We start from the raw sequence: 26,546 nt of genomic DNA, 5'->3' as shown, positions 1-26,546 counted from the left end.
TGAAGAGCAGCTGATAAATAATTGAATCGACACAGATAGGATGTAAGAATATTTAACTGCAACCCCATTTAAAAGCTTAGCTTTACAAACCATCAGCCTAATAATCTCTTAATTTAAACATTCCTCTCAATCTCAGGGGTTTAGTGGGGAGCATCTGCCACACACACACACACACACACACACATGCACACACGCACACACACACACACACACACACACACCCGACATGTTGGTTTGAAATGTCTTTCACTTCATATTTCTTCTTCTTTTCGCCTGCATGTGATTCAACAAAAACAGTAAAAGCTCTGCCACATGAATATTAACCAACATGAAAGAAAATGCTTGAAGCAAATGATGTGGAGATGAATCAACGATTCAGGAGGACTCGACTTAGCTGGAAATCAGAGAGCGAAGATGCCGCCAGGATCTCTGAAGGCCAACCTGAGTATACGTACATTGATGCCAACACACACACACACACACACACACACGCACACAGTAGTTTGTTTGACTGCCAAATTGAAAGCATCACAACTCTCCCTCTGCTGCCAGCTTCATATCTAAATCCCCTCAGGGTTTATCACTTAAATCGCTCATAAGGACAAAAGCGGATCCCGACGGTGACTCTCTGCTCCCCATGCTTGTATACGTGTAAACCCTGCAGCCATCACGGCTTCTTGAACAGCGCTGGTTTCCAGGCCATCGCTGCCAGGCTGCGTGTGGGAATATCAATGGAAATAACCTCGATCTGTTGAACTTCTTAACTTCACTGACTTAAAACAGAGAGCAGCAAACAATCTGGATGTCAAAAGGTGGACTGAAATAGTCTAAAACCAATATTCCATGTGATTTAACTAAACCCCATCACCATTTTTTCCTGCTAAATACAAATGTGTTTGGGTATAAAGTAGTGCTATTGATTTATCCTGGTCCAACTTTCAACATTTCAGTCAAAGTATTTCAATTTGTCATATTTAGTTGTAAAATGTCAGAGTTACTGCCCTCTATGGGTTGAAATCTGGCTATTACAGTTGATTTTTGCTATTGGCTGAGAACAAGATCATATGACGTTTTGGGACCATCTTGCATCACAAACAAGCACTGTTAGCCCCGCCCCTTTTATCAAAACTAACACCTGTGGGCTCTACAATCTGTGGTGAGTAGATTGGATTGAGAGAAGAGTGAATAGAGAGGTATATTGAGTAATGAGTAGCTAGTTAACATAGCATAAATTCTTCATTGGAGCTTTTCTAGAATTGACTGGGCGTGTCTTGACTGCTCCAGGAGCCCCGCCCATAATCGAGGCACTTTTTAAATGTACCTCCTAGTGGCAGGTCAGGAGAAAGCAGGGCTTTAGTTACGCATTTTTAGAACATCCCATGCACTTCGGTGTAAAAAAAATTCCGAAAAATTAATAAGCAATAAATGATTATCAGACACAGAGGAAAGCTACAATGGCCTCATAAAAAAGATTTTCAATATTTGCGAATAGTGAAATAACCCAATGTTGGGATTCAAAATAAAAATGAAGAAGTTGAATAAAGAAAAATGGTTTTAAATCCCAAGAAAGAGTAATCTTTATAATATAAATTAAAATAGAAATCTGATTTTTTTTTTTTACATTCCCACAGGCAGTTATGGGCCAATGAAAATAGTAAACATAAGTATTTTTTGGGATTTCAAGAGACTGTCACCCAAGAACCAATGCATATATGTGACTAATCATCAGTGATGTGAACAGCCTATGTTCATAGCTCAAAGCTGATCAATTTACAGGGAGCTGAGGCATATGCTAAGTTGTTTACTGAAAACCCAAACATAATCCACACCGAAACCCCGGAAAACTTTTTCCCATTTTTGAGGGGCTGGCATGTCTACCAGATAAGATGTATAACAGATATTTTTGTACATCCTGAGAGAGTGGGTGAAGTTGTATTACTATACCAAATTTCAGTTTCCTATGTGGTGTAGTTCCTGAGGTATTGGAAGCTGAAAATGGGAGAAAAATAAGGACGTGCTAAAAAAAGACCCCTCACTAAATTGACCAAAAAGTATTGATTCAATCAAACTAAAAATGTACAATGTGCCAATTGAATAATTGTGGAAGAATTGGTAAAAATTTCAGAATTTTCTGAGACTGAGGTGTGTGGGCCATTTCATTTGTGCAATTACATGGAATGATCCAATGCTTCCCAGACCAAAACCAAAATGTTTTATGCAATAGTAAACATATTTATTCCAAAATAATAACATGGTCACACTGTTGCTGGGTGGATGTCTTCTTGGCCACATGTTTTCTGGAACAGTGAGCTGCTGGTTTAGCATTTTGATGTACATGCACATGGAAATTTAATTTGCTCCCATTGCTATAGCGAAAAGGAAATGCTAGGATATGAGGCCACTGTATCAAATTAGTTAAAGAAGTTAATTAGAAAAATTGAATGTACTGTACAAAGTAGAACTTAAATAACCACAAAATTTTTTTTTTTTAATTCTGTCATTTAATTCGCATTTCCTCAGATGGGTTGACCTTACTTTATGTTTATCGATAATGTAGCTTGATGGTATTTCTAAAATAGCCTAAATGTGAAGCTACAGACAGTATTTTGCTTTCTTTTAGTAAGCTTGAATAAATGATTCTATCCAAGCTTGTTATTTTTACCTCACATATTTTCTTTCAGAAATGACAGTAGAAATGTCTCGCTGACATCTCAACCATCTCCCTTTCACCCCAATGGATGCTGTTAAGACAAAAAAAACCTGTTATAAATGTTGTATTAACATGCATTGCTTTGTTGTTGGACGTGGGAATCTAACCCGTGCTTTGACAAGACACCTCATGAATAATACAGAGATTTAAAGCGCTCATCCAACAATTTGCTCCGACTGTGGTTTTTGGTTGGATCTAAATTAAATTGTTTTATAGAGTGAATTTAGGGCAACCAAATCAAGGAGCTTGGTTAAGAAAAGCAAAGTTTATAATACTTCCATTTTAGACTTCCATCAAATTTCTGCATCCCTTCCTCCAACTCTAGAGTTAATTTGCCAAAGCAAGTGCACACATTGTCCATATTATATGCCCGTATTCCCTTCAAACACAGTGTTCTGTAGATTTCCCGGCCAACTTATAGTTGTAAGGGTGTAAGAAAAAAATTGATTCGGCAATATATTGCGCTATTTCACCTCGTGATTATTGTATCGATCCAAAAAAATGTCCAAATCTATTTTTGTAATCATGTTTTAATCATGTTTAAACGCCCGGTCACTAGGTCAGAGCTCGTTAAACTACCTCAATGTATTTTAGCCTGATTTTCATAAAACATACTGTGCATTTTTATAGATGTACATGGTATTTTAAGAACTGAACAGAATCACAATCTGTTGTAGAAGCAAAAGTTAAACCTTTTTGAAAAATGTAATTTGGCAGTTTGATAAACATACCACTTGATTTTAATATCGATACTTGAATTACAGTGTATATTGTACTGTTTAGTATCGGGATATATTGCATCGTGACATGTGTATCGTATCGCCAGATTCATGGCAATGCACATCCCTTGTTGTAAGTAACATGGAGAAGAACAGGAATACCCCAGTTTAATAAAAATATATGTTTTAGGGTCTCTGTAGGATATGACTCTTCAACATTTGTAGAGAAAGGTGGTGAAAATGCATGATTTTAATCTGTTTTAAACATGTGCTGTTGTCAAACCTAATTTCTTTTTTTACAATACGTGTGTTGTTTTAGTTTATCCTTTTGCATTATTATGGTCAATGAATATTCTTTGTTGATTGTGAGTTTTTCCCTTGAGAAAAGCGACGAAACCATTGCACCAATGCAGTGTGCTACATATTATTATTTTCCAGTAGAGGGCAGAGTTGAGCATTTGCCGCCATTTTTCCAGCCGAAAAGAAGCAGACGAAGAAGAAATCGCGAACACGTGTTTCCAACATGTCTGCCCTACTTGTTATAGGGTGTTGACACTAGGAAAAAAGAGGAGAAGTACTACTTTCCTCACGTTATACCTCTAACCGTACCTTGAAAAGTTATTGAGTGCGGGTGGAGGAGTATTTAAGTGCAACAATGGCGCAGAGAAAGAAGAAACTGACAAAGAAGAAGAAACACACGGCGAGCAAGGAAGCGGAGACTGACTCTGATACCGGAGACTTTGAGCTGACTGCGGAAATCAAAGACGATGATTCAGTAAGAGACAACAATAATATCAACAATAATATTAATGTCAGACTGTTGTAACATACTTTTATCAGAACAAACATATTAACAGTCAATCGGGGGTATAGCTCAGTGGTAGAGCATTTGACTGCAGATCAAGAGGTCCCCGGTTCAAATCCGGATGCCCCCTGTTTTTTTTTTTATTTTTTTTATGATATACATTTTTATTGTTATTTTCTAAGAATAATTGTGATATATCATGTATATATAAGATATGAATGCATTTTTAATTTTAAAATCCCCACCGCCTTTAAAAAAATAACTCGGAATTAAAAAACTTAAATTCTGTTGAGGCTGGGTAATTAAAAAAAAAAAAAAAAAAAAATATAATATATATATCAAATACAGAGATTATGATGTAGTATTAGTGTCGTGATGTCCTAAATTGTTACGTTTCTTTTTCATCCTAGTTGGGCAATATATCGAGATTCAAGATTTATTGAGTTTTCTATTTTGAGGATAGAAAAAAAATTACAATTTAGCCTATTTCGATATTAGGGGTGCGATAAAAAATTAATATATCGCGATTTTGGGTGCCGATTTTAAATCAATTTCTTAATTTAAAAAATCGATTAAAAATATATTGTTTTTTTTTCTTCTGATATTTAATCAATATTTTTGTGTATTTGTGCAATATTTTAGCAGTTACAGCAATGCTTTCAATGTGTTGCAATGGTTCCTTGATGCACTTGATTTTATGATGACAGTGTGTAATACCTACAATATTTATGTATGCACAGGCATTATATTTTTATATGGCATTGCAACACCCTTGTCAATACTCACCTCTAATCGATATATATATATATTTTTATTTGTGGGCCATGTTTGGCTTTTTGTCCTATAAGGGACAGCACGTATGAGTGAGTTCTGTAGTGTGGCTTGTTAAGGGGAAGGTCTGGGTTAGAACGCCCACAGTAATCCATGTAAATGTGCTTTTCCTGCTGTTCTGACAAGTAGTGAAAGCAGCGACTTCTAAAACGAGTATTTTCATACAAAATAAGACATAAAATAATAATGTATCCATATAGGTGATATTGCAGTTTTCTATATCGTCAAAATAGAAAACTAGTACTGTATATATCTTAAAACCTCGGTATATCGCCCAGGCCTAGTGTACACTACACATATGCTTTTTTTGCACTTCTATTTCTTCTTTCTTTGCATTGGTACACATTTGTGTGAGCATTGTTTTACATGTCTGGAACAAATTAATAAAATGAAATGAATTGTCTTGTAGGCTGGTAGGAAGCTGCAGCGGTTTCCCACGGCCTCAGACTGCTTGTCAGACGTGGAGCCGGACACCAGGGAGCTGGTCAGAGCTCAGAACAAGAAGAAGAAGAAATCTGGAGGATTTCAGTCAATGGGTGAGAGCATGACATTCTGAATTCATTTCTAAAGATCTATTTAATACAACAAAAAGTATATTGACACTTCTGAACTGTGTAAATTGCTGAAAGATTCAATTTAATTAACAATTTATGCTGATAAAGTTGGGAATTTAAGCAATATTATTTTCTAATATTTATTTGTTGCAGGTTATCTTAAACAATAAAAATAGATCTGGTCTGCTGTTTACATCAGGGGTGTCAAATTCATTTTACTTCAGAGATAAAAGAGCAATTTCTACATTAACATTGGTGTGTAATAAATCTCTAAAATGCACTAAGAATATTCTAGTTGTAAAAAATGAAGTTACAGATTTGAATCACTCATGCTTCAGAAGTCCTACAGTTAGTGGACATTTAGTAAAATATATTGTCAATGTATCTTAATGAAATATATGAAAGCATTTCTAACAAAATGTGTTACATTAAACAATTCGCTATTAAAAAATAACAGATTGTGTAACTATGAGCAGTAAGAAATAACTGAGTGTATATTTTTCTTATTTTCTGAAGGGACTGAGGTAACTGGAACTAAAATGAAGGGCCTTGAGTTTTACACCTCATGTTTCTTTCTTTCTTTCTTCAGGTCTCAGTTACCCTGTTTATAAAGGCGTGATGAAGAAGGGTTACAAAGTACCAACTCCCATTCAGAGAAAGGTAACCTGTCCGTCTATATTATTCTTATCAACACGTATGACAACGTGACTTTAATATTTAACTTTTGTGTTTTTTTTTTAATTTTTTAAGACGATTCCAGTGATTTTAGATGGAAAGGACATCGTGGCGATGGCTCGTACTGGCAGTGGTAAAACCGCTGCTTTCCTCGTGCCTATGTTTGAGAAACTAAAGGCACCTCAGGCCCAAATGGGAGCCAGGGCCCTGATTCTGACCCCGACCAGAGAGCTGGCCCTGCAGACCATGAAGTTCACGAAGGAGGTCAGATCATCCATGAGAGTTAATGTTAACACTGACTCTTGATCAGGTGTGATACGGTGTTGGTTTTTGTTTTGCAGTTGGGTAAATTCACTGGCCTGAAGACTGCTTTGATCCTTGGTGGAGACAGGTGTGTGTGTGTGTGAGAAAAGACTAAACGATTAATTGCATTTGCGATATTATCGCAATATCATAAAACACAATTTTCTAATTGCAAAGGCTGCAATTTTTATTTATTTTTTATTTTTTGTAATTTATTTTAAGTTCATTGGGAGTTTGATTTACCTCAAAAGCATCCAGTTGGTTAAAGCAGATATTATTTTTCTCTGCTTTTCTTGCACTTTAGTATGTGTGATGTTACTGACTGGATATTAGTAAGCTTTATTTTTTTTTAATGTATATATATATATGTTCATTTTATTTCATTATAGACTGTCCTGTTTAGTTCAGAGAGTGTTTAAGAAGTGCAGTCCACATGTTTGCATGTTTCATGAAACGTGAAGTTAGTTAGATATGTTGAAGAGGTAAAGCCACAGATTTGTTTGCTTTATTGTTGTAATCTGTGCTTTAAAATTTACATTTTATATTTATTTAAAGTTTAAATAAATCTTAAAGTGTTTATTATGAAACAGATTGATTTATTGCTTGTGTTCATTGAAAAATAGAGGCCCTTGTAAAACTAATCGCTTATTAAATCACAATATTGAGGGGGAAAAAAATCGCAATTAGATTATTTTCCAAAATCGTTCAGCCCTAGAGAGAGACAGTGACCAACCTCAACGATCCATAACCATGCAATGATCATTTCTTTCTCTTTCTAGAATGGACGATCAGTTTGCTGCTCTTCATGAAAATCCTGACATGTGAGTGATTTAAAATAATAATAATAATGTTTGCCTAATTAAAAAAAACAATAATGCTCCAGCTCTGTTTCCTGTTTCCTTCTAACTTGTGTCGTCCTGTTTTAGAATCATCGGTACGCCGGGTCGTCTAATGCACGTCATCAAAGAGATGGACCTGAAGTTGCACAGTCTGGAGTATGTTGTGTTTGATGAGGCGGACAGGTGAGAACTTTACGCTGTCAATAAATGTAAAACCAGTGCTGTCAAGAGATTTAAAAAAAAAAAAAAGAGGGATTAATTTATTGTGATCTGTAATTAATTAATCCCTCTTTTTTATCTCTGCTAAAAGTAGCTGAGAAAAGCCCTTAACTTGAGGTATTTTCATTAAATTCATTACATTACTGTAGCAGATCAAAAGGTTGATATTTACTGTAACAAATAAGTGGCTTTAAAAAAGTAGATTATTGTTTTTAACAGACTTCCAACAGATGCAGTCCTACATTTTAATATTGTATTTGAGACTCGTCCCAAGTGCTGTTTGAAACCTTAATTTGGACCACCAGGGGGAGATATTGCTGCATTAATTTGTCAATCTTCAGATAATTAGAAAATAAAATAAAACATCAGTTCATATAATGTGCTGAAGTTAACAAATCAAAATGATTGTAAGAACATTCTGAGCAATACAAGTATTGAAGACTGAACTTTTTGCCTTTTTTGTGCTTCAGGTTCTATAAAATAAACCAAAACCAGTCCAATCGATCACAGTGCTGTAAATTAGCTCATAAAAAAACCATTGTTCATTATCTCAAAAATGCTTTGTGTTTATGTATGTATGTAAAAGGAAAGTTAGAGATAAAAAATGAGATTAATGAGATAAAAAAAATTTACCGCACTAAATAACAATGTAATGAATTCATTGCAATTAATGTGATAATTTGACGCCCTTATGTAAAACACTCACACTGTTATGGGTTGTGTTTTAAAAACACTGGTCCTTATTGTTTCCTCTTATTTGTTGTAAATTGAATGTTACCGAGTCAATCTCCCTTAAAGGTGCAGTCCGTAACTTTCCGATCCTCCCTCCCCGCCGCTCTCTTGCCCTGCCTCCAAACTTTTCAAAGTCCCTCCCTCAGAGGAGCTAACAAGCTAACGTTAGCCCAACAGCAACATCACAGTAATATAACATGCTCTGTTAATAGCATATTACTGCAGCGCTTCTCTCTCTCATTGTGCACACATCAATCTATCAGCAGCAGCAGTGTAACAACACAGTGTCACTAACAGCAGCCCACACGGAGCGCGCACACGAACAAACAACACATCCACCGCAGAGTTCTAGTGTAACAATTACAAATCAAACATAATGTAAATCAAGCATCAGTAATTACCTTTCAAGAAGAAAAGTCGCCAAATCCGTCTTCTACTCCTCCGGACCGTACACTGTAAAAAAGACGGCGCTTCAGGGACTACCTTGCTATAAGCATTGCTGTGTTTTGGGCACGGCGAAAAGGAGCGGGGGCTGTGAGCAACAGCTGCCAGACAGTCCATCAAACACAATCCTGGCTCTGATTGGTTCTTTTTGCTCGGTCGCTGTGCATTCTGGCAATCTGCCAAAGGCTGCAGGAGCAGCAGGGGGCGGGGCTCAATGAGCCTGTTTTTTCTCCACACAAACTACTAGTTTGATGTAAAGATGTCCTTACATAGTGGCAGTTTTAGCAAATATGACAAAAAGTCTCTTTTGTAAGAGTTACGGACTGCACCTTTAATTTAACAGTTTATGAAAATAATAAATGTCTGATTCTGCGTCCTCCTCCTCCGCTGCAGGTTGTTTGAAATGGGTTTTGCGGAGCAGCTTGAGGAGATCATTCGCAGACTCCCCGACACCAGACAGACGCTGCTGTTTTCTGCCACGCTGCCAAAGCTGCTGGTGGAGTTCGCCAGAGCTGGTGAGACGTCTCCCTTTGTTTCATGTTCCTCTGAATCCACAGAAGATACGTTTGTGTTAATAAATACACTGGATGAATTAATAATAATAATAATAATAATAATAATAATAATAATAACTTGGTTTTACAGGGTTGACGGAGCCTGTGCTGATTCGTTTGGATGTGGATTCTAAACTGAGTGAGCAGATTAAGGTATATAGAGCTCTGTTTGTAGATAGATAGATAGATCAATACTTCATTGATCCCAAAGGAAATTGTGCAGCAGTTTGTTGATCACATTCACACAAACAGAGAAGGATCTACAGAATTAAGAAGTTAAAAACACATTAAAAAAGCAATAAATACATCACTGTCCAAGAGAAGTTAAGGCACTGCAGGACAATGTTCAAGACATTTCCCTCTCTTTAAAAAAACCTGTAGGTTTTACTTTAAAAATAAAATAAAAAATATTTAAGACTTTTATAAGAAACAATACATTTTTAGGGGGAAAAATGGTTACAATGTTCTGTTTTTTTCCTTAACTTTTTATTTATTCAGAATATTTTTAATTCACAACAGAAGAGTGAGATGTACTACACATAAATACAAGGACAGATACAGATTCATTAAATTATGCATGCATCAAGCAAGAATAATAACAACAGAAAATATGTAAAAAAAAAAACATAACTAAATAGAAGTCTAGGGCCCATTCAGTTTTAGCAAAATTGGTTCTCAAATGTTCTTAACTTCAGTTGTAGTCTTGCTGTAATCTTTTCCATTGTACATAAGTTTATGAGCAATGTTATGTTTTTATGATATTAAAATTCATTAAACAAAAGCGAGTATCACAACTTTTAAATGCTAGCTATTTATTCAGTCTGGCTTTTATGTAGTGCTTTATGATTTTTATGGTTTTTAACTTTTAATGTTTTTATGCTAGTTTTAATGTTTTATATTTGAAATGTATTTTTTTTCCTTTCTCTGACTTTTTATTTGTCATCTTTTAAATTATTTTATTAAATTACTTCTGTGTGCATTAATCTCTAAATTTAAAAAAAAAAAATCATTTTTAAGAAAGGTGCTATATAAATAAATAAGTGATTGATTTATTGAAAAGAGAAACTGAAACTGAAACTCCATCTGAAAGCATCCCATCTCTTTCTGATTGAGTTTGACTATTTCAGGCTGAATAATACTAACATTTATTTGGAGGCAATAAAGAACCCTCATCTTTTGGAACCCCTGCGGCGCCTTTATTCGGTTAAACCATGTGTAATTGTGTCTTCCTTCAGCTCTCCTTTTTCTACCTGCGACTCGACGACAAACCAGCGTTGCTGCTTCACCTGCTGAGGAACGTCGCTAAGCCTCAGGAGCAGACGGTGGTATTTGCTGCCACCAAGCATCACGTAGAATACCTGAAGGAGGTAAAATCACAACTCCATAGTCATAGTTTAGGTGTCTTTTGTTCAGTCATGTATTATTTAGGGGTGGGAGTTTAACGCGTTAATTAGGGTTTATTAATTACTGAAAAATAACGCAGTTAAATCTGTTTATTAACTGTTTTGCGATGTTCTGTTTTCGCTTCTCTGTAATGTTCTGTACTAAGTGCTGTTTTTTTTATTTTAATCCACAAAAACTAAATTGTTTTAGAAAGTTTACAAAAAAATCCTGAAAAGCATGAATATAGCCTAGTTGAATTTAAGTTTGTGTATATAATGTTTATTCATATTGCACAATATGTTAGCTCTATTTTGTTGTTTAAGCTCATTTATTGTTTTCTTTGATTCGGTCATATACCGCATCCATTTAAATTTAAATTATCCTGTCAGATATTGTTATGCGATTAATTTAGAAGAATCGATATTAATTAATTACAAAGTCTCTAATTAAGTAGATACATTTTTAAATGAAGTCCCACCACTAGTATCCTTATATGCTCTCAAACTCCATATTTTATAGAAAATAAGCTGAAAGCCTATTTTAATGGAGTTATTTGATCTCCAGCTGCTGTCCTCAGAGGGCATAGAATGCGCCTACATCTACAGTGCCCTCGATCAGACTGCCAGGAAGATCAACATTGGCAAGTTTGTGCATCGTAAAGCAATGGTGCTACTGGTAACTGATGTGGCAGCTCGTGGTATAGACATCCCCCTGCTGGACAACGTCATCAACTACAACTTTCCCTCTAAACCTAAACTCTTCCTGCACAGAGTCGGTGAGTTCAGATGCAGATTGATCTTCTTCCCATTATTCAAAGGCTGATGCAGGAAAAAAATCACGTGTGTGTGTTTGTTCACCGTCAGGTCGTGTTGGACGCGCGGGTCGGAGCGGTACCACGTACAGTTTGGTTTGCACTGATGAAATCCCCTTGGTCTACGACCTCCACCTGTTTCTCGGGCGGCCCGTTCAGTTCGCCACAGCAGAACACACACAGGGTGGGTTTGGATTTTTATGAACATACAAATGCAAAATTTATAAAAGGCACTGAAATTCATGGACCTGGTGGATCCAAATACAGCAATAATTATGTTCAAAACTAGAAATAACAAATAACTTCCCTCCTACTTACAAAATATGTTCAAAGAAAGAGAGGGACGTCACCTCCTCAGAGTTTTAGCTCAAAACAAAATCCCGGATTTTTTTATTTGAAAACAGCCCTGCGTAACGCCACCAAAGAGTGGAACCAAAATTAGCATTGGCACTGCAAAGACCTGAATAAAAATGGATGTATGTTTATTTCCAGCCAAATTGCAACACCTAGTGGTCAAACATAGGACTAATAATGAATGGAATCAATTTGACTGATATAATACAGTCACAAACTTATTCCCAAGCTTGTGGAAAACTTTGGTACAGTTGTGGCAAAGTGGGCTTCCACCTGAACTTTTTTGTGCAAAAACGTGTATCTTTGGCCTAATGTTTATTATCCACAAACTTGCTGCAGTTGATGTCCATACGTTAGTTCAATTACTTCTGCTTTTATAGCCTTCGATAATGATAATTGACTATATATTTGATTTGAAGTGCAACTGCAAAGCTTTAATAAAGAATGTTCAATCCCCTGTGGGTTTTATTTTAATAACAATCTGCCCAACAAAAAATGGAATCCCTCTGCATTTTTAAAGAGAACCTTGCATTAGAGAAAAACCTTACATTGTAGTAGGGGTCTACCACGTTAAACGTGTTTCAAACTTGTTATTCAACAGTTGATAAAGGTACAGAGACTCTAGCCGTGATTACACACGATTAAATGGGAAAATTGCGATAAGAAAGAAATGCTAGAAATATAGGTATATTATTTTGATTTAATTATCAATTATTGTTGTATTTTGTAATATAGACGTCAAATGGGGGTGGGGCTAAACATAAGATAAGGCTTCTGCCCCTTTTCCTTTGGTCTGACCAGAGTGCCGACAGTTTATGTTCTGACTGACCAATAAACCAAACCAAACTAATCCGCAGCACGTTTAAGGTTCCTTTCTCATTGTCCTCCTTTTCCTTCAGATTCAGACGGTGTGTTTGGTCGAGTCCCTCAGAGCATTCTGGATGATGAAGCGTCACATCTGATCACAGCTCACGAGAACTCCCTGGATTTGCAAAACCTGCATCGTGTCTCTGAGAACGCCTACAAGCAGTACCTGAAGTCCCGACCCAATCCGTCAGCAGAGTCCATCAGGAGGGTGAAGAACACAGACCTGTCCTCCATGGCTGTGCATCCAGTACTAGGTAACATTTAGTCAGGAGATGTGATGTATTGAAATGATAGTATCCACGTTTTTATGTTTTCATTATTCTGGTTTCAGGGTCAGGTTTAGAAAAAACAGAACTGGAGCGACTTCAAGTAATTGATGCCATCAAGGGTTACAAATCAAAAGCTGTGAGTTAAAGAGCAGATTTCCCAATGCAATGATATGAGATCTGACGTCTCCCTTTTTGTTCCATCGTAGACCATCTTTGAGATCAACTCTACCAGTAAGACGCTGGCAAGTGAGGTGATGCGAGCCAAACGCTCTAAAGACTCACAGCTCGTCGATAAGTTTTCCAAACATAGAGAGGAGCAGGTGGCTCAGAGTCGGCCACAGCAGCCTGTTAACACACACACTCACAGTGATTACACACAGGCAGGCAATGAGGAGGATGATGAAGACGATATACAGGTAGGAATGACTCAGCAGAGATTTAAGAAAATTAAGTAAAATAGTAGCCCTGTTTGTTTTTTAATTCTTTGTTAAAAATTAGTTTAAAAAAGTATCTGAAAATCTTCAAATACAGTAACTTTTGCATAAATCCATAGTGTAGGCCTCATGAATGAATGAGTCAAACATCATTTACATCAAAAAGACAAGGACAAAGATTGAAATTGCAGCTCTACTGTAAACAGTCTCTTGTCATTTTTGGAAGAGTTTTGCGCAATGCATTGTGGGATGTGGAGTTTCGTAATCTGATGCATAGAAGTGTTAATGCTTCCTTCTTACTGTGATTTCATGTGTTTTTGTCTAGAAAATTATCATTTTTGTTCTAAGTTGTTCCCAGTTTTTGCCGTGATATAAGAATGAAATAAAAACACTTCTACAAACCACGTCCCACAATGCAATGCACTGAAATGTCAACAAACGGATAAAAACTAACTTTTGATCGGTAATTCCAACTTTATCTTTTCCAGTAAATGATCTTTAATTTATTGATCATTAAGGCCTATGTAATGGATTTATCAGGCAGCTTTAAATGTTGGTTAAAATTTTACAAAAACTGGAACAGTAAAACCAATTAACTATTAGAATAAATAAATAAATAAATATAATCCAAAACTGAATTTATGTTGTGTGTGTGTGTTTTATAAGAACAAAATATGTATTAATTTGGGATTTTCTTGCTTTAATTGTTTGAATTTCATTTCTTTATTTTGTTGTTGCTTTTTAGTTTATTATATAAATAAGTAGGTAGGTAAACTTTATTTATATAACACTTTTTACAGACAGAGGTGGGATGTCTTCTTGTACTTTGCGTTGAAAATCAATAAATTGTTGTGTACAAACTTCAAATGGTTGTTCCTTTAAAATGAGTTCCACTGTTGTTTTTGATGTGTAACTCTGAACCTTTCCACCAGGGGGTGTTCTCACAGGTGGTGGGCGGGAAAAGAAAAGCTCAGCAAGGAGCAGTGGAAGAACATCCACAGAGTAAAAAAAGCAGGAAACTCAAGCAATCGGGCAAAGATGATGAGTTTTACATCCCCTACAGACCCAGAGACTTCAACTCTGAGAGAGGGTACGACTCAAGACATCATCAGTCATCTCTCTTTGTTTTTTCATTGGCAGTTTAATAATAGTGTTGTAACTCATTGTCTGGCTTTGTGTTTCTTTAGGTTGAGTCTTGGCGCAGAGGGAACCGCTTTTGAACAACAGGCTTCATCAGCAGTGCTAGACCTTATGGGAGACGAGGGCGACCGAATGAACCAGCATAAAAGTATAATGAAATGGTAAAACTGGACTCTTCATCACTCTTTCTCTCTCTTCCTTTGTTTGATCTCGTGCCTTCCTCACATGACTTCTCTGAACCGCAGGGACCGTAAGAGGAAACGTTTTGTGAGAGAAACGGGAAGGGAGGACCATAAGAAGAAAATCAAAACGGAGAGCGGTCAGGTCGTTGGCGCCAAAGCCCGAAAGAAGAACTTGTATCCTTTCTTTGGTTTCAGGTTGTTCCTACTTCCTCTGACAAACTTAGAAGGTGTTATGACACTTGACCAGATGTATCAGTTATGAAGAGTGGAAGAAAAAATACAAGTTTGATGATGGAGGATCGGGATCAGATGGAGAAACAGGAAGGAAGGCACCTGCAGGTGGGAAAACATCAACGACTAAAGCTCAGTTTCTAGTGATTAAATGTGAAATTATGAATCCGTAGCCACAGTTTACTGCAGTAAATTTTTGATTTAAGTGCGTTTATATAGTCCAGTGGTTCTCCAACTTTTTGTGTGTTTCCCCCTTTGAACAAAGGTGAACTTTCAAGCCCCACCTGCACCCATTGCCCCCTCCCAAATAATCCTGACAAATAACATGATTTAAGATGTATTTTCATATTGTGATGAATCAAAAATCAAAAACTAAACTAATCACCTGCATGAAAAACAAATGTAAAAGTGCAGGAGTCAAAAATACAGGAATTAAAGAAACATTGTTTCCAATCAAAAGGAAATTCAGTGTACGTATGAAATAAACTAACGGGGAACACGCAACACCATGTTTGATAATGCAAGTAACATATTTCATGAATATTCATGAATTAAAACTCAAAAACTAAATTAATCACCTGCATGCAAACCAAATTTGAAAGTGTTAGTTAATGCCTAATAGTGAATTAGTAAAAAAAAAAAAAAAAACAGGAAATAAAGGGACAATGTTTATAATTTGTGGCAAAAAGCTTAAGAAAACCAAAAAGGAAATTGTTTTTTAGTAATTTTAAATAATTATTTTTGCACTACATGTTGTTCCCTGTCACACATGTAATGCAATCTAATAATTGAATGCTCTTTTAATTTCTGCTACATTTTTAGGCTACTTGTTATTTTTTGTGCGTAGGTGTTTTGTTTGAAATGTAAAAGTTTTGTCACCTCCCACCTGTCATACCACACTTTGAGAAGCACTGATCTAGTCTGATTGGACCGCTCTGCGTTTCCCTCCCAGGACGTGGCCGTGGCCGTGGTCGGCGAGGTCCCCCCAGCCGTAACACCGGCGGACCACAGTTCACACCTGGGGGCCGCAGAGTTCGCTCGGAGCTGAAAACGGGCCAGCAGATCCTGAATCAGCGCAAGAAGACACAGAAGCAGCAGTTCCTGCAGGGCGGGGGGATGAAAAAGCTGCGCTCCAAGAATAAACAGCACGTCGGAGATTTCAAGAAGTCGGCGTTTGGTCGCGGCAGCCAGAAGAAAGGCAAGATGAGGAAGAAGCTGTGACGTTAGAGTAGAAAAGGAGATGATAATCCCAGATGTGTTTTTGAGACGACGTCCAGTGCTTCCTGTGGAGCTGATGAGTGGAACTCTTCAGGTGAAGAGAGCTGAAATGTGCCTCTCGTGACTGAACTCTGAGCGTTCATGGATGAGACGCTGAAACGGCTTCTCAGTGTATTTGTGTTCTAATTCTTAACTGGTAATAAAACGGACATTAAAAAGAAAAGGTATTCATTTTATTTTTTTATTTTTTACACGTGTGTGCAGTAAGCTTAAAGGTGCAATGACGTATTTACAGATGTTGTTAAAGCGTAAATATTAAGGGTGTAAGAAAAAATAGATTCTAAGATATATCGCAATATTTCACTGCGCGATTTTCATATCGATCCAAAAAAAAGTCCAAATCGAATATTTTTTTTATCTTGTTTTTAATAGAAAAAAACATTTAATTGCGCCAACATATGCAAAGCATGTAAATTCCCAGTCACTAGGTGTCAGTGAACGCACCATCAGATCTTTTTAAACTACCTCACGCATCAATGTATTTCAGCTTGAAATTGATTGCATTTTTTTTTAATAAAACATCACTTTCATAGATGTATGTGGGTACTTTATTATTATTTTTAAATAATTTAAGAACTTACCAGAATTAGAATCTGTTGTAGAAGCAAAAGTTACAACTTTTTTGAAAAATGTAATTTGACAATTTAATAAAACAGCACTTGTTTTTTATATTGGTAGTTGAATTACAGTTTTTTACTTGTTCTCGGAAGTTTAAAAATAAAAAAAAATTTGTATTTAATACGTTTTTATACTTGTATAGGTGAAATTTGTAATTATTGATATTGCGATGTATTGTATTGTGACATGAAAATCGTATCATCAGTTTCATGGCAAGGCACACCCCTTAAAGACTGATTCATTTTATTGCCCAACTTCAGTCCTGGAGAGCCCCAGTCCTGCATGTTTGAGACGTCACACAGGTGATGAATTGATGGTGCAGCCCCTGCAGATGGCCTGATAATGAGGTACTTTTTTACGGCAGCGAGGCACATAAAACATGCTGTGATATGAGTTATTGACGGCTCTGTTATTATGGCCTGCAGCCCTCTTAAGTTACTGTACGTGGACGCAGTCAGGGGATTAAAACGGGGGGTGATGCATGTGGTCCAAACACTGACGTTACCATAGAGATTGTCATAAGACACACACCAGAACACTCATATTTCACAAGAAGGAGCCTCTTTCAGAGCAAATCAATCCTCAGAACACTGCAGCAGCCTTCACAGTAATCCATGTTTGAAATATGCATTGGCCTAGGGTACAGATTATGATAAAATAACAAAACATAAGAGATAACAATCATTTGTAGCTATTTTATTGAATTGTATGTTAAAAAAACAAACAGAAACTCGAAATAATCCTATGTCATTGGTGTAGAGACTTGTCACTCAACCATTACTGACCAATGGGTAAGCTCCGCCCACTGGAATGTTTGTGTTAAAATGATTCAATCAAAAAAAAAAAAAAATTAAGAGCTTCAAAACTTTTTTCACTTCAATCAAAGGAAAAAAAAAAATTTCAGATGCAATTTTTTTTTAAAATGTTTAGTTTTTAATTGGATAATAAAGACACAAATGTACTACCCATAATTTGGCCCAAATACAAAAAAAATAAGTTAAATAAAAGAAGAAAAAAAAAGTTTTTCAAGTTTATAAAAAGGTTTTTTAAAAATATTTTTTATTGAAGTAAACCTTTTTTGATTGAAAAGGTTTTTCTTTTTTTAATTGAAAAACAATTTGTTGGTGATTTTTGAATGTTTTGATTGAATGATAAAAAACCATTTATTTTCAATCAAATAAAAAGTGTTCAATTGCAGTTATTTGGGTCTCAAATATTTTTTTGCATTTTAACACTTTTTTCTGTTAAAAGGATTTTTTTTGACTGAAGTGATTTTTAATTTTTTGATTGAATAATAAAGAGAAAAATCTACCTCCATACTTCTCTGTTTTGGAGATGAACATCATCCAGGCCACAGACCAACACTATCTATCTCTGTGTGAACTATCTGGAACCAGCATAAGCAGCTGTGAAGTAGAGTACAGTGTTGGTGATATCAGGTGATATCAGGTAATCCTGTAGATATACTGAGCTGCTGCAGCTCCCCCACAGCTCCATCAGCTCCATCAGCTCCAGTCGTATCTCTGCTCTCCATTCCCAGCATCCACTCCAGATATGTCAAACAAAGTGAGCACGATGATGCTGCTGTGACAATCGGAAATAAAAGTCACACGGTCACGCTCTCATTTCAGCAGTTTGACTGTTTACAGTTTTACCTGATATTATTTATGATGCTAGGGTTTAGAACCTATTGGTACATTTAGAAGGTTGATCCTTGTTCTCCCCATAATGCAGGGTTTTTCAACCTGGGGTCGCCTGAAATGTCTAGTAATAATAAAATCTCAAAAATGACTGATTAAGATTCCATTTTTCATATTTTTAATCTTTTAAAATGTTTTATTTATTTATTATTTTTGCACCATTAAAAAAATCAAGATAATGCAAGGATTTTTTTGTCATTATGTGCTTGAACGTGTGCATAACGAAATAACGTCCCCAGGTTCCCTGTCAAGCTCTTAAAGATGAATAGAGTAAAATAATAATAGTATGAAAGAATAAACATTAAAAAACAGTGATTGTCTTAATGCTGATATCATCTCAGCATTAAGAATAATGACCAATCTGATGATTAATACAGTCAACAATAAAGGGTTTAGTCTGTTTTTTAAATTTTGTTGTAATTTTGTATGATTTTCTCTCATTTCGTGTGTTTTGTTTTTGTCAATGAAGTCATTTTGTGTATTTCTGTTGTCATTTTTGTTCTCGTGTTGTTTAATTTTGGTTTCTGTTATGTTTCTTGGGGTTATTTAGTGTATTTTTTTGCGTTCTTTTGTACGATTCTTTTTGTAACGGCGTATGTCTTTTGAGTAGTTTGTGCCAGGTGGAAGCCCCTCCCACTTGTGAGTGTGCACACCAGATTCTAACGACACTAACTTGTCACTGTGGGTGAACTGGGAGCAATGACTGGTAAGCACCATGTGGAGCCACGGGTTTCATATAAACTTCTGTTGCTTGCACAGTTAATTCCAAAGTAATCAGGGAAACTTGGACGTAACATTGTTTAGCGCGGGAACTTTAGCTGAATGCATTTCTTGTTCCTTTATGTCAGGGGTGTCAAACTCATTGTAGTTCAGGAGCCAAATACAGACCACTTTAATAAGTGGGCTGCAGATTTTATACAGGAAAATAAGTCATTTCAAAATTATTGTGCCCTAGTTTGCACTTCCTTGTGTAAATTACATATAAAGTATATACGAGACTGACAATATCCAAGCATTGAATGACCTTAATCTTAAATTCACTTTTATTTCCTTAATATTATGAACAATTGTTTTTTAATTTAGTAGAATAATTTGAGAACATTTGCAGGATTTCAAATTATTATTATTTTTTCATCAATTTGAGATTTTAAACAACTATGTGATATAAACATGGGAAATTTGTAAATGTGTATCCATGTTTATTTGGAGGGTCTGAGATATTTACAAGTGAATTATTTACACATTGCTACATGTTTTTTCTGCGGGCCAAATTAGATGCTCTAAATGGGCGGATTTGGCCCCCAGACCGTGGTTTGACACTGATGGATTTTTTTTTTTTTCAAAGTTGGCAAATCTTTTATTGTTTAACAGGCAATTCAAGGAATGTTTATATGGGTTTGATCTACTTGTTGAATTGAAATATTTATTATGCTTGTTTCAGGTATCATGTTAACTGTGTAGTTAAAAAGTAGTTTAAATAGTACTTTAGAAATCATCTACATTACTAAACCCTCCTATTGTCTTTCGGGTCAATGTGACCGCATTCCATGTTCATCATTTGAAAAATAATAGTTGACTTTTTTTTTGTTTTGCTTTATATTTCATGAATTTTATAAATTTGATAAGATAATCCTTTATTGATCTCACAATGGAGAAATTTACTTGTTACATTTGGCATTCAGTAAGATCACTCAGGGTGTGCAGAATAGACAAGAAATGTGCAGACACTGCACAATTGATTGAGCATAAAATCATCCTGATAATATTTTTTTCACTCAGCTGAATATATATTGCACACATTGGGGGTCCTCTGGGGTCAATTTGAGCCCATGCTGTTTTAGCTTTAATTTAAAAAAAAAAGAAAAAAAAAAGCTATTTCCCCATTAGATAAATAAAATATATCTGATTCTGAATAAAATGAAGGTCTGGTTCTTTGAGTGAATTCCAGTTAACACGTCAAGAAAAGCACAAAATTAAGTTTGACTTTTTCACAATATGTACAAAAGCAAAAACATTTGTTGATAATATGAGCACACTAAAACACAACATTATCACAGAAATAACTGCAACTATTGTTATTAAAATAGTAAATAGTCTAGTAATACATTTTGAAAGCTATTGGTCCAAGTTGATGGGCAACATGTTGAGTTTTTTTTAATCTCCCTGCATTATCAAAGCACTGATGTTGTTGCAGATACAGTACATGTGAGTGTGTTGTGTCTGTTTGGTTGTTTTTCCCGAGCAGTCGTTCCCTCTGTCTCTCCTCTGGGTGCTGTTCACCCTCTGATGATAAGATTCCTGCCCTTTCTCAGGCTATCTCTTCCAAAGCCAAAAGGCCACTTGAAGAATGACAGGAGCCAACATGGCTGACATTATCCGCTCTGGCCTCCGCAGTTTTTTTTCTTTTGGATAACTCACAGATTTACTAATACCTTTAACTGCACTGTTTATACATATTGTATTGTAGAAGATCCACAGGCACTGGGCCTATGCTGGGACAGAAAATGTTACCCGGCTGCAGCCATTATAGAGACTTAAATGTCATTTTAATTGAATATTGGTGTTAGAATATTAATCAAAATGATGCTACAGGAGATATGACCAAATCAGGTTAATTTCCTCACATTGCAAAGAGCATTTATTTTAGGCCAACTGGAGAATGAATGAACCATTAGAACATGTGTGTTACTGATTGGCAGGGCCGGCTCAGGGCATTTGGGGGCCCTAAGCAAAATCAGTATATGGGGCCCATAGTGCACATGGACTATGGGCCCCATATACTGAATAAAAACATTTTGGTGTGTATACACCTATATCTTATTGGTCATTCCTGTTGATTGAAACTTACACTAGATGATTCCAAACCTGCAATTCCTGCTTTTATTTTTTGTAACATGCAATCATTACGTGACAAAAGTCAAGTAAAATAGTAAAGTTCTTTTCAATTCAAGTAAAGCAAACAGAGAATGCAGGTAAACACTCTAAATGTAAGTACTGAACAAAAAGCATACATAGACAAACCCCAGTGGTGGTAGAGAAGCCCACCCGGCGGCCCACCGTGTTTTTGAAAAAAAAAAAAAAAATGTCAAAAGTTGACAGGAATTTTGAAATTATGACTATTGTGTTTTTATGAGCCATTTATTAACTATATTTGCAAATGTAGTCTTAAAAAAATAGGCACAATCTTGAAATATGGTGTCAACAAACACAAAAAAAAATACAATTAAAAATAATATCAGTTGTTTTCACTAAAGTTAAATATAGGGAACCTTAAAACAAGCTATTGCTGGTCACATTTAAAAGTAAAATAAATTAAGATAAATAAAAAAGTGCAATCATGGCCGAGGGGTAAAACCAGGAAACTCAGACACTTTAGTGATTGACAAACCTACAACATGAAAAATGTGAAAACTATTAGTTATTTCATAATAGATCTTCCATTTTAGTCAGTGTACTGTATTTACATCAGGTATTTGTGTCGACCAGCAGAGGGCGCTGGTAACCCAGTGGTCGGTTGGTATGCAGCTATTCTAGCAGTGAAGAAGAGCTGCTATGCTAGCAGACAGAGCTAACGTGACTTTTACAGATATTCACGTACTATTACAGATATTCTTTCGGTGCTGAAGGGGTAAGGAATCATTTATGAACATGTATGGCAACACATTATCTGCACTACATGTATATACGTATGTTCATATTATTCCTTTGTCTTTTTTCTTCATTCTCTCCGCCTATTTTTTTTTTTTTTTTGCCGTCAATCATTTATTTTCATTTATTCTTCTTATTATTATTCTAATGTAGCTGTTTTTGCTCCAACCCCCAAAACACATTCATTGTTTTGTGAAAACCATAAAATATTTTTTGATTCTGATAAAAAAAAAACCAAAAATGTAAAACAGGAAAGCCTGTTAATTATCTCACCTGTTACAACACGATCAATCATTGAGCACAAACGAACAGTCAATACATTCAATAATTTCTGTTTCAACCAATAATTTGTTTTTAAATGTCGCTGTGATGTTTCTGTCTTGGATAACGACACATTCTCTGATGACGTAATGAACATAGAAAAGGTTTGAATGAGTGAATCTATGGATTACCGAAGTCTTGGAACAGTTATGTGTGTGTGTCAGTGTCACTGTGATGACGTTTAGGGATTTAAAAATGTAATGGAATACAGACGATCTACTGTATGTTGTAAATATACTGTAAGCCAGTATTCCATTGTCAGAATGTTTCTCATGCTACGTTCAAAGTTGTAAATCTGGATTCACCTTCAAAGAGAGAAAAAAGGCCTCGTCACAAATGAGTATGGCATGGAGCCACGTCCCATTGGACCATTGGACTAGGACTCAGAGAGGGTTATTTTTGGGGGGATGTTCAGGTTCCATTGGAGGCCCTTATAAAGAGCTCCTCTGTGTGTGTGCATGGGTGAAAGTGGGTTTGTTATCAGTCCGACTGAAGCTCCTCGACGGAGACGAGTCGTTTGACTCTAGTCAACACCTCTTCCACCACTCCCTCCCCTGCATCAGATGATTCCTTAAGTGTCTCCATGGTAATCTTTTATGACACTATCTTTAAATGACATGGGTGTACGATATGGACACAACCTCATTACTTGATATTTCTTCGCAAAATTGCGATATATGATATAAATCTTGATATTTTTAACTTAATTAGGTCTTACCAGGAAGATCATTCTAGGTTCACATGTGCTGATGAAAAATGCCACACAGACATATTTATTAACAAACTGCGGCACATGCACAACACTGTGTGTCCCATTTTTGTCTTTTTCACTTCTAAGACAGTGGTTCCCAAACAGGGGTATGTGTACCCCTGGGGGTACTGGAGCACATTGCAGGAGGTACTTGGAAAGATTCAACAATTAATGAAAAAATAATAAAATGTTCTTAGTTGCTTCTTTCTTTTTTTTTTTCTTTTTTTTTTAACAAATTTACAACAAACTATATTACTATATTTTCTTATAATTCATTGAAAAAGGATTATTTATGCTGTAGAGGCCAGTTTTATCACACTTCTGACAATAGGAGACAATAATTAGCTACATTTTACAAAGGAGACTGTATTTATTAATGAAGTAAATAGATAAAAGTAGAAGTTGAACTAAATTCCACTTTTAATTCCACTCATTGTTTAAAATTTGTAGATTAAGCGTTAGGGAACCAATGTTCAAGACACATTTAATAAGGAATTAAAAAAGGAATAAACTAACCACCTAATTCGGATTTGTTTAATTCGAAATTAATTCGAAATTAATTGTTTTATTAATTAAGGTTTTATTCTGAAATAAAGAGGAATTAAAGCGCTCACGTAAACGTGTCCATTTAGGGGTTTAGAAGAGAGCCCACTCTTCCACAAATGAAAACGCATTAGAAATTATGGAGAGGGTACTTATGATTTGACAAAAATGCGAAGGGGGTACACGGGACAAAAAAGATTTGGAACCACTGCTCTATGAGACAGCACGTGTGAGTGACTTCTGTAGTGTTGATGTTTAGGGGAAAGGACGTATACTCTGTAATCCATCTAATTGTAGAAGCAGTGACTGACTATTTTAATACAAAATAAGCTATAAAATAAAAACATATTGATATAAGCAGTATTGTCATTTTCTATATCGCTAAATATTGAAAACTCAATTTATCTTGAATCTCGATATATTGCCCACGCCTAGTGTACCCCCTCCTCATATCATAAGTACCCTCTCCATAATTTCATATGCCTTTTCATTTGTGGAAACCCCTTAATGTGTCTTGAGCGTTGGTTCCCTATAAGATGCCCTTGAGCAAGGCAATGAACCCCAACACTGCTCCCTTTATTGTAAATTGTCTTTGAGTACCTAGAAAAGCACTATATGTACTTGATGTAAAATATTAATAATAATATTAAGGCTTAATAATCTACAAATTTAAAACAACGAGTGGAATTTAGGTAAATTACTACTTTTATGTGTTTACTTCAATAGTACGTAAATACAATCTCCTTTATAAAATGTAGCTAATTATTGTCTCCTATTGTCAGAAGTGTGATAAAACTGGCCTCGACACCATAAAATAATCTTGTTTCAATAAATTACAAGAAAATATAGTTTTTTATTGTTGGCAATAGTACTGTTAGTAAAAAAGAACAGGAACATTTCCTTATTTTTTTAGTTTTTTTTAATTAATTGTTCATTCTTTCTGAGTACCCCCTGCAATGTGTTCCTGTACCCCCAGAGGTACACATACCCCTGTTTGGGAACCACTGTCTTAGAGGTGAAAATGACAAAAGTGTGACAAATTGTGCAGCTGTTTGTTAATAAATATGCCTATGTGGCATTTTTCATCATCAAATTTGAACCTAGAATTATCTTTTTGAGAAGAGTTTGAGTTAAAAAAAAATATTGAGATTTATATCATACTGTATATTGCCATTTTGCGAAGAAATATCAAGTAATGAGGTTTTGTCCATATCGTACAGCCCTAGGGTACACATGACATGTACATGTACCCCTGTTTGAGAACCACTGCCCTACGCCTTTCCAAAGCATCCATCAAACCAAGCTTTGCATTATTAATGAAGAGCTAAGCAGAAGTGTGTTTAGCTTGAACTAGATGTCAACACCTGGAGGTTAATGGGATTTTACTGTAACACGGCAGTGAAAAAGTTGTTTTTAATAGGACTCACATATTAGGATTGTAGATTTAAATAATAGAAACATCTAGCTGCTATTGAATGCTTTGCTACAGCATACGTTTCTGTATCCGAAGCACATATTAAAGGATACCATTACCACATCTTTCCGCCCCCACCTCCCCATTCACCCATCTCTTCTTTCCTTGTCTGAGGAATGTTTTCCCAGACTCTCTCTTCGCCCTCAGTGAGCTGTCTGTCTCGCTGTGGTTACACACTTCATTTGTCTTACCAAGGATCAGAGAAACGCTGGAAATCAAAATAATCAGTGAAGGTTAAAGTAGAAAGACTCCAAAGACCAACGCTGGATAACAAGATGACAAGAGTCGAGATGATCTGGAGAAAGATGAGATGCTCACTCAGAAGCGTAGGAAGCTTTTATCCAACCAGTGCGTTACAAACGCTATGTTATTTACATTAAGTAGCCTATATAAACAGTACTTAAGATCAGTTGATTATTATTAAATGATTTATACTATTGAACATCAAAACAAGCTTCAAACTACATTTTGTGATATATTTGTCTAACGGATACATTAATATACCTACATAATGACATATTTGCACTGAATGAATGGCTGATTGTGACTACATTTATGGATCAGTGACATAAAGGATTTCACTGCTTGGTATTTTATGAAATGGGCATCATCGGGCAAGGTTTTCATGAATATATACACATTTTGTATCTTTTTATGCATTTAAACCTTTTTTTAACTAAAAGAAATGCAGTTGTACGGAATATTTAGGTGTCACATCATCGACCCTTATACATTTGTAAGTTTGGATCTTTGCATTCTGTTTTATTTTATTCTATTTCATTTTCCTTCCACTTGTTTGTTGTTTGTAAGATTTTCATTGCTCAGCAGTGCTGTGCGTATGGCAAACTTCTAAAATCTTTTTTTTTTTTTTAATTTATTTAATTTTCTTTTTTTTTTTTACATTGTTCCCCCTCTTTTTTTTTCCTTTTTTTCTTCATAAATGTTCAATTTTGTATTTATAATATAAGTTATAATGGAGTTTGGTGAATGTTTTGGTGTTTAAAGGAAATTATACTACAGCGAACAATTACATTTTTTTTTTCCGTAAATTCATAAATAATGGATGAAAAGTCAGTGTGAAAGCACATTCAAGCAATATTTGTTTTATTTTAAAGTCCCATACATACATACATACATACATACATTACATATATAGA

General features: G+C 35.6%; 1 protein-coding gene and 1 non-coding gene across 2 annotated transcripts; both read left to right on the top strand.

The window, feature by feature from the left end:
- The first annotated feature begins 3,920 nt into the window (after window positions 1–3,920).
- Window positions 3,921–16,497, top strand: ddx54 (DEAD (Asp-Glu-Ala-Asp) box polypeptide 54). The gene is made up of 20 exons (XM_028462659.1): window positions 3,921–4,204; window positions 5,475–5,601; window positions 6,209–6,279; window positions 6,370–6,558; window positions 6,636–6,685; window positions 7,377–7,418; window positions 7,524–7,619; window positions 9,225–9,346; window positions 9,477–9,538; window positions 10,621–10,752; window positions 11,333–11,543; window positions 11,632–11,763; window positions 12,833–13,054; window positions 13,132–13,205; window positions 13,276–13,485; window positions 14,436–14,593; window positions 14,691–14,804; window positions 14,889–14,999; window positions 15,082–15,164; window positions 16,009–16,497. Exons 1-20 carry the CDS (start codon window positions 4,085–4,087, stop codon window positions 16,275–16,277), a joined length of 2,595 nt encoding a protein of 864 aa, XP_028318460.1. The 5' UTR covers window positions 3,921–4,084; the 3' UTR covers window positions 16,278–16,497.
- On the top strand, window positions 4,293–4,364 carry trnac-gca (transfer RNA cysteine (anticodon GCA)). The gene has a single exon. It is a non-coding gene; the product is annotated as a tRNA-Cys (tRNA).
- Window positions 16,498–26,546: the final 10,049 nt, after the last annotated feature.

Source organism: Gouania willdenowi, chromosome 12 (assembly GCF_900634775.1).
Source record: "Gouania willdenowi chromosome 12, fGouWil2.1, whole genome shotgun sequence".
Classification (NCBI taxonomy): domain Eukaryota; kingdom Metazoa; phylum Chordata; class Actinopteri; order Blenniiformes; family Gobiesocidae; genus Gouania; species Gouania willdenowi.
Note: the sequence above shows the minus strand (reverse complement) of the source record. Positions and strands in the feature narration are given on the sequence as shown.

Excerpts from the sequence above, each read along its gene's own strand:
- ddx54 (XM_028462659.1), top strand. The coding sequence starts at position 4,085 with ATGGCGCAGAGAAAGAAGAAACTGACAAAGAAGAAGAAACACACGGCG. Across the intron at positions 9,347-9,476 it reads GGTGGAGTTCGCCAGAGCTG|GGTTGACGGAGCCTGTGCTG; the intron begins GTGAGACGTCTC and ends TTGGTTTTACAG. Across the intron at positions 13,206-13,275 it reads AGGGTTACAAATCAAAAGCT|ACCATCTTTGAGATCAACTC; the intron begins GTGAGTTAAAGA and ends GTTCCATCGTAG.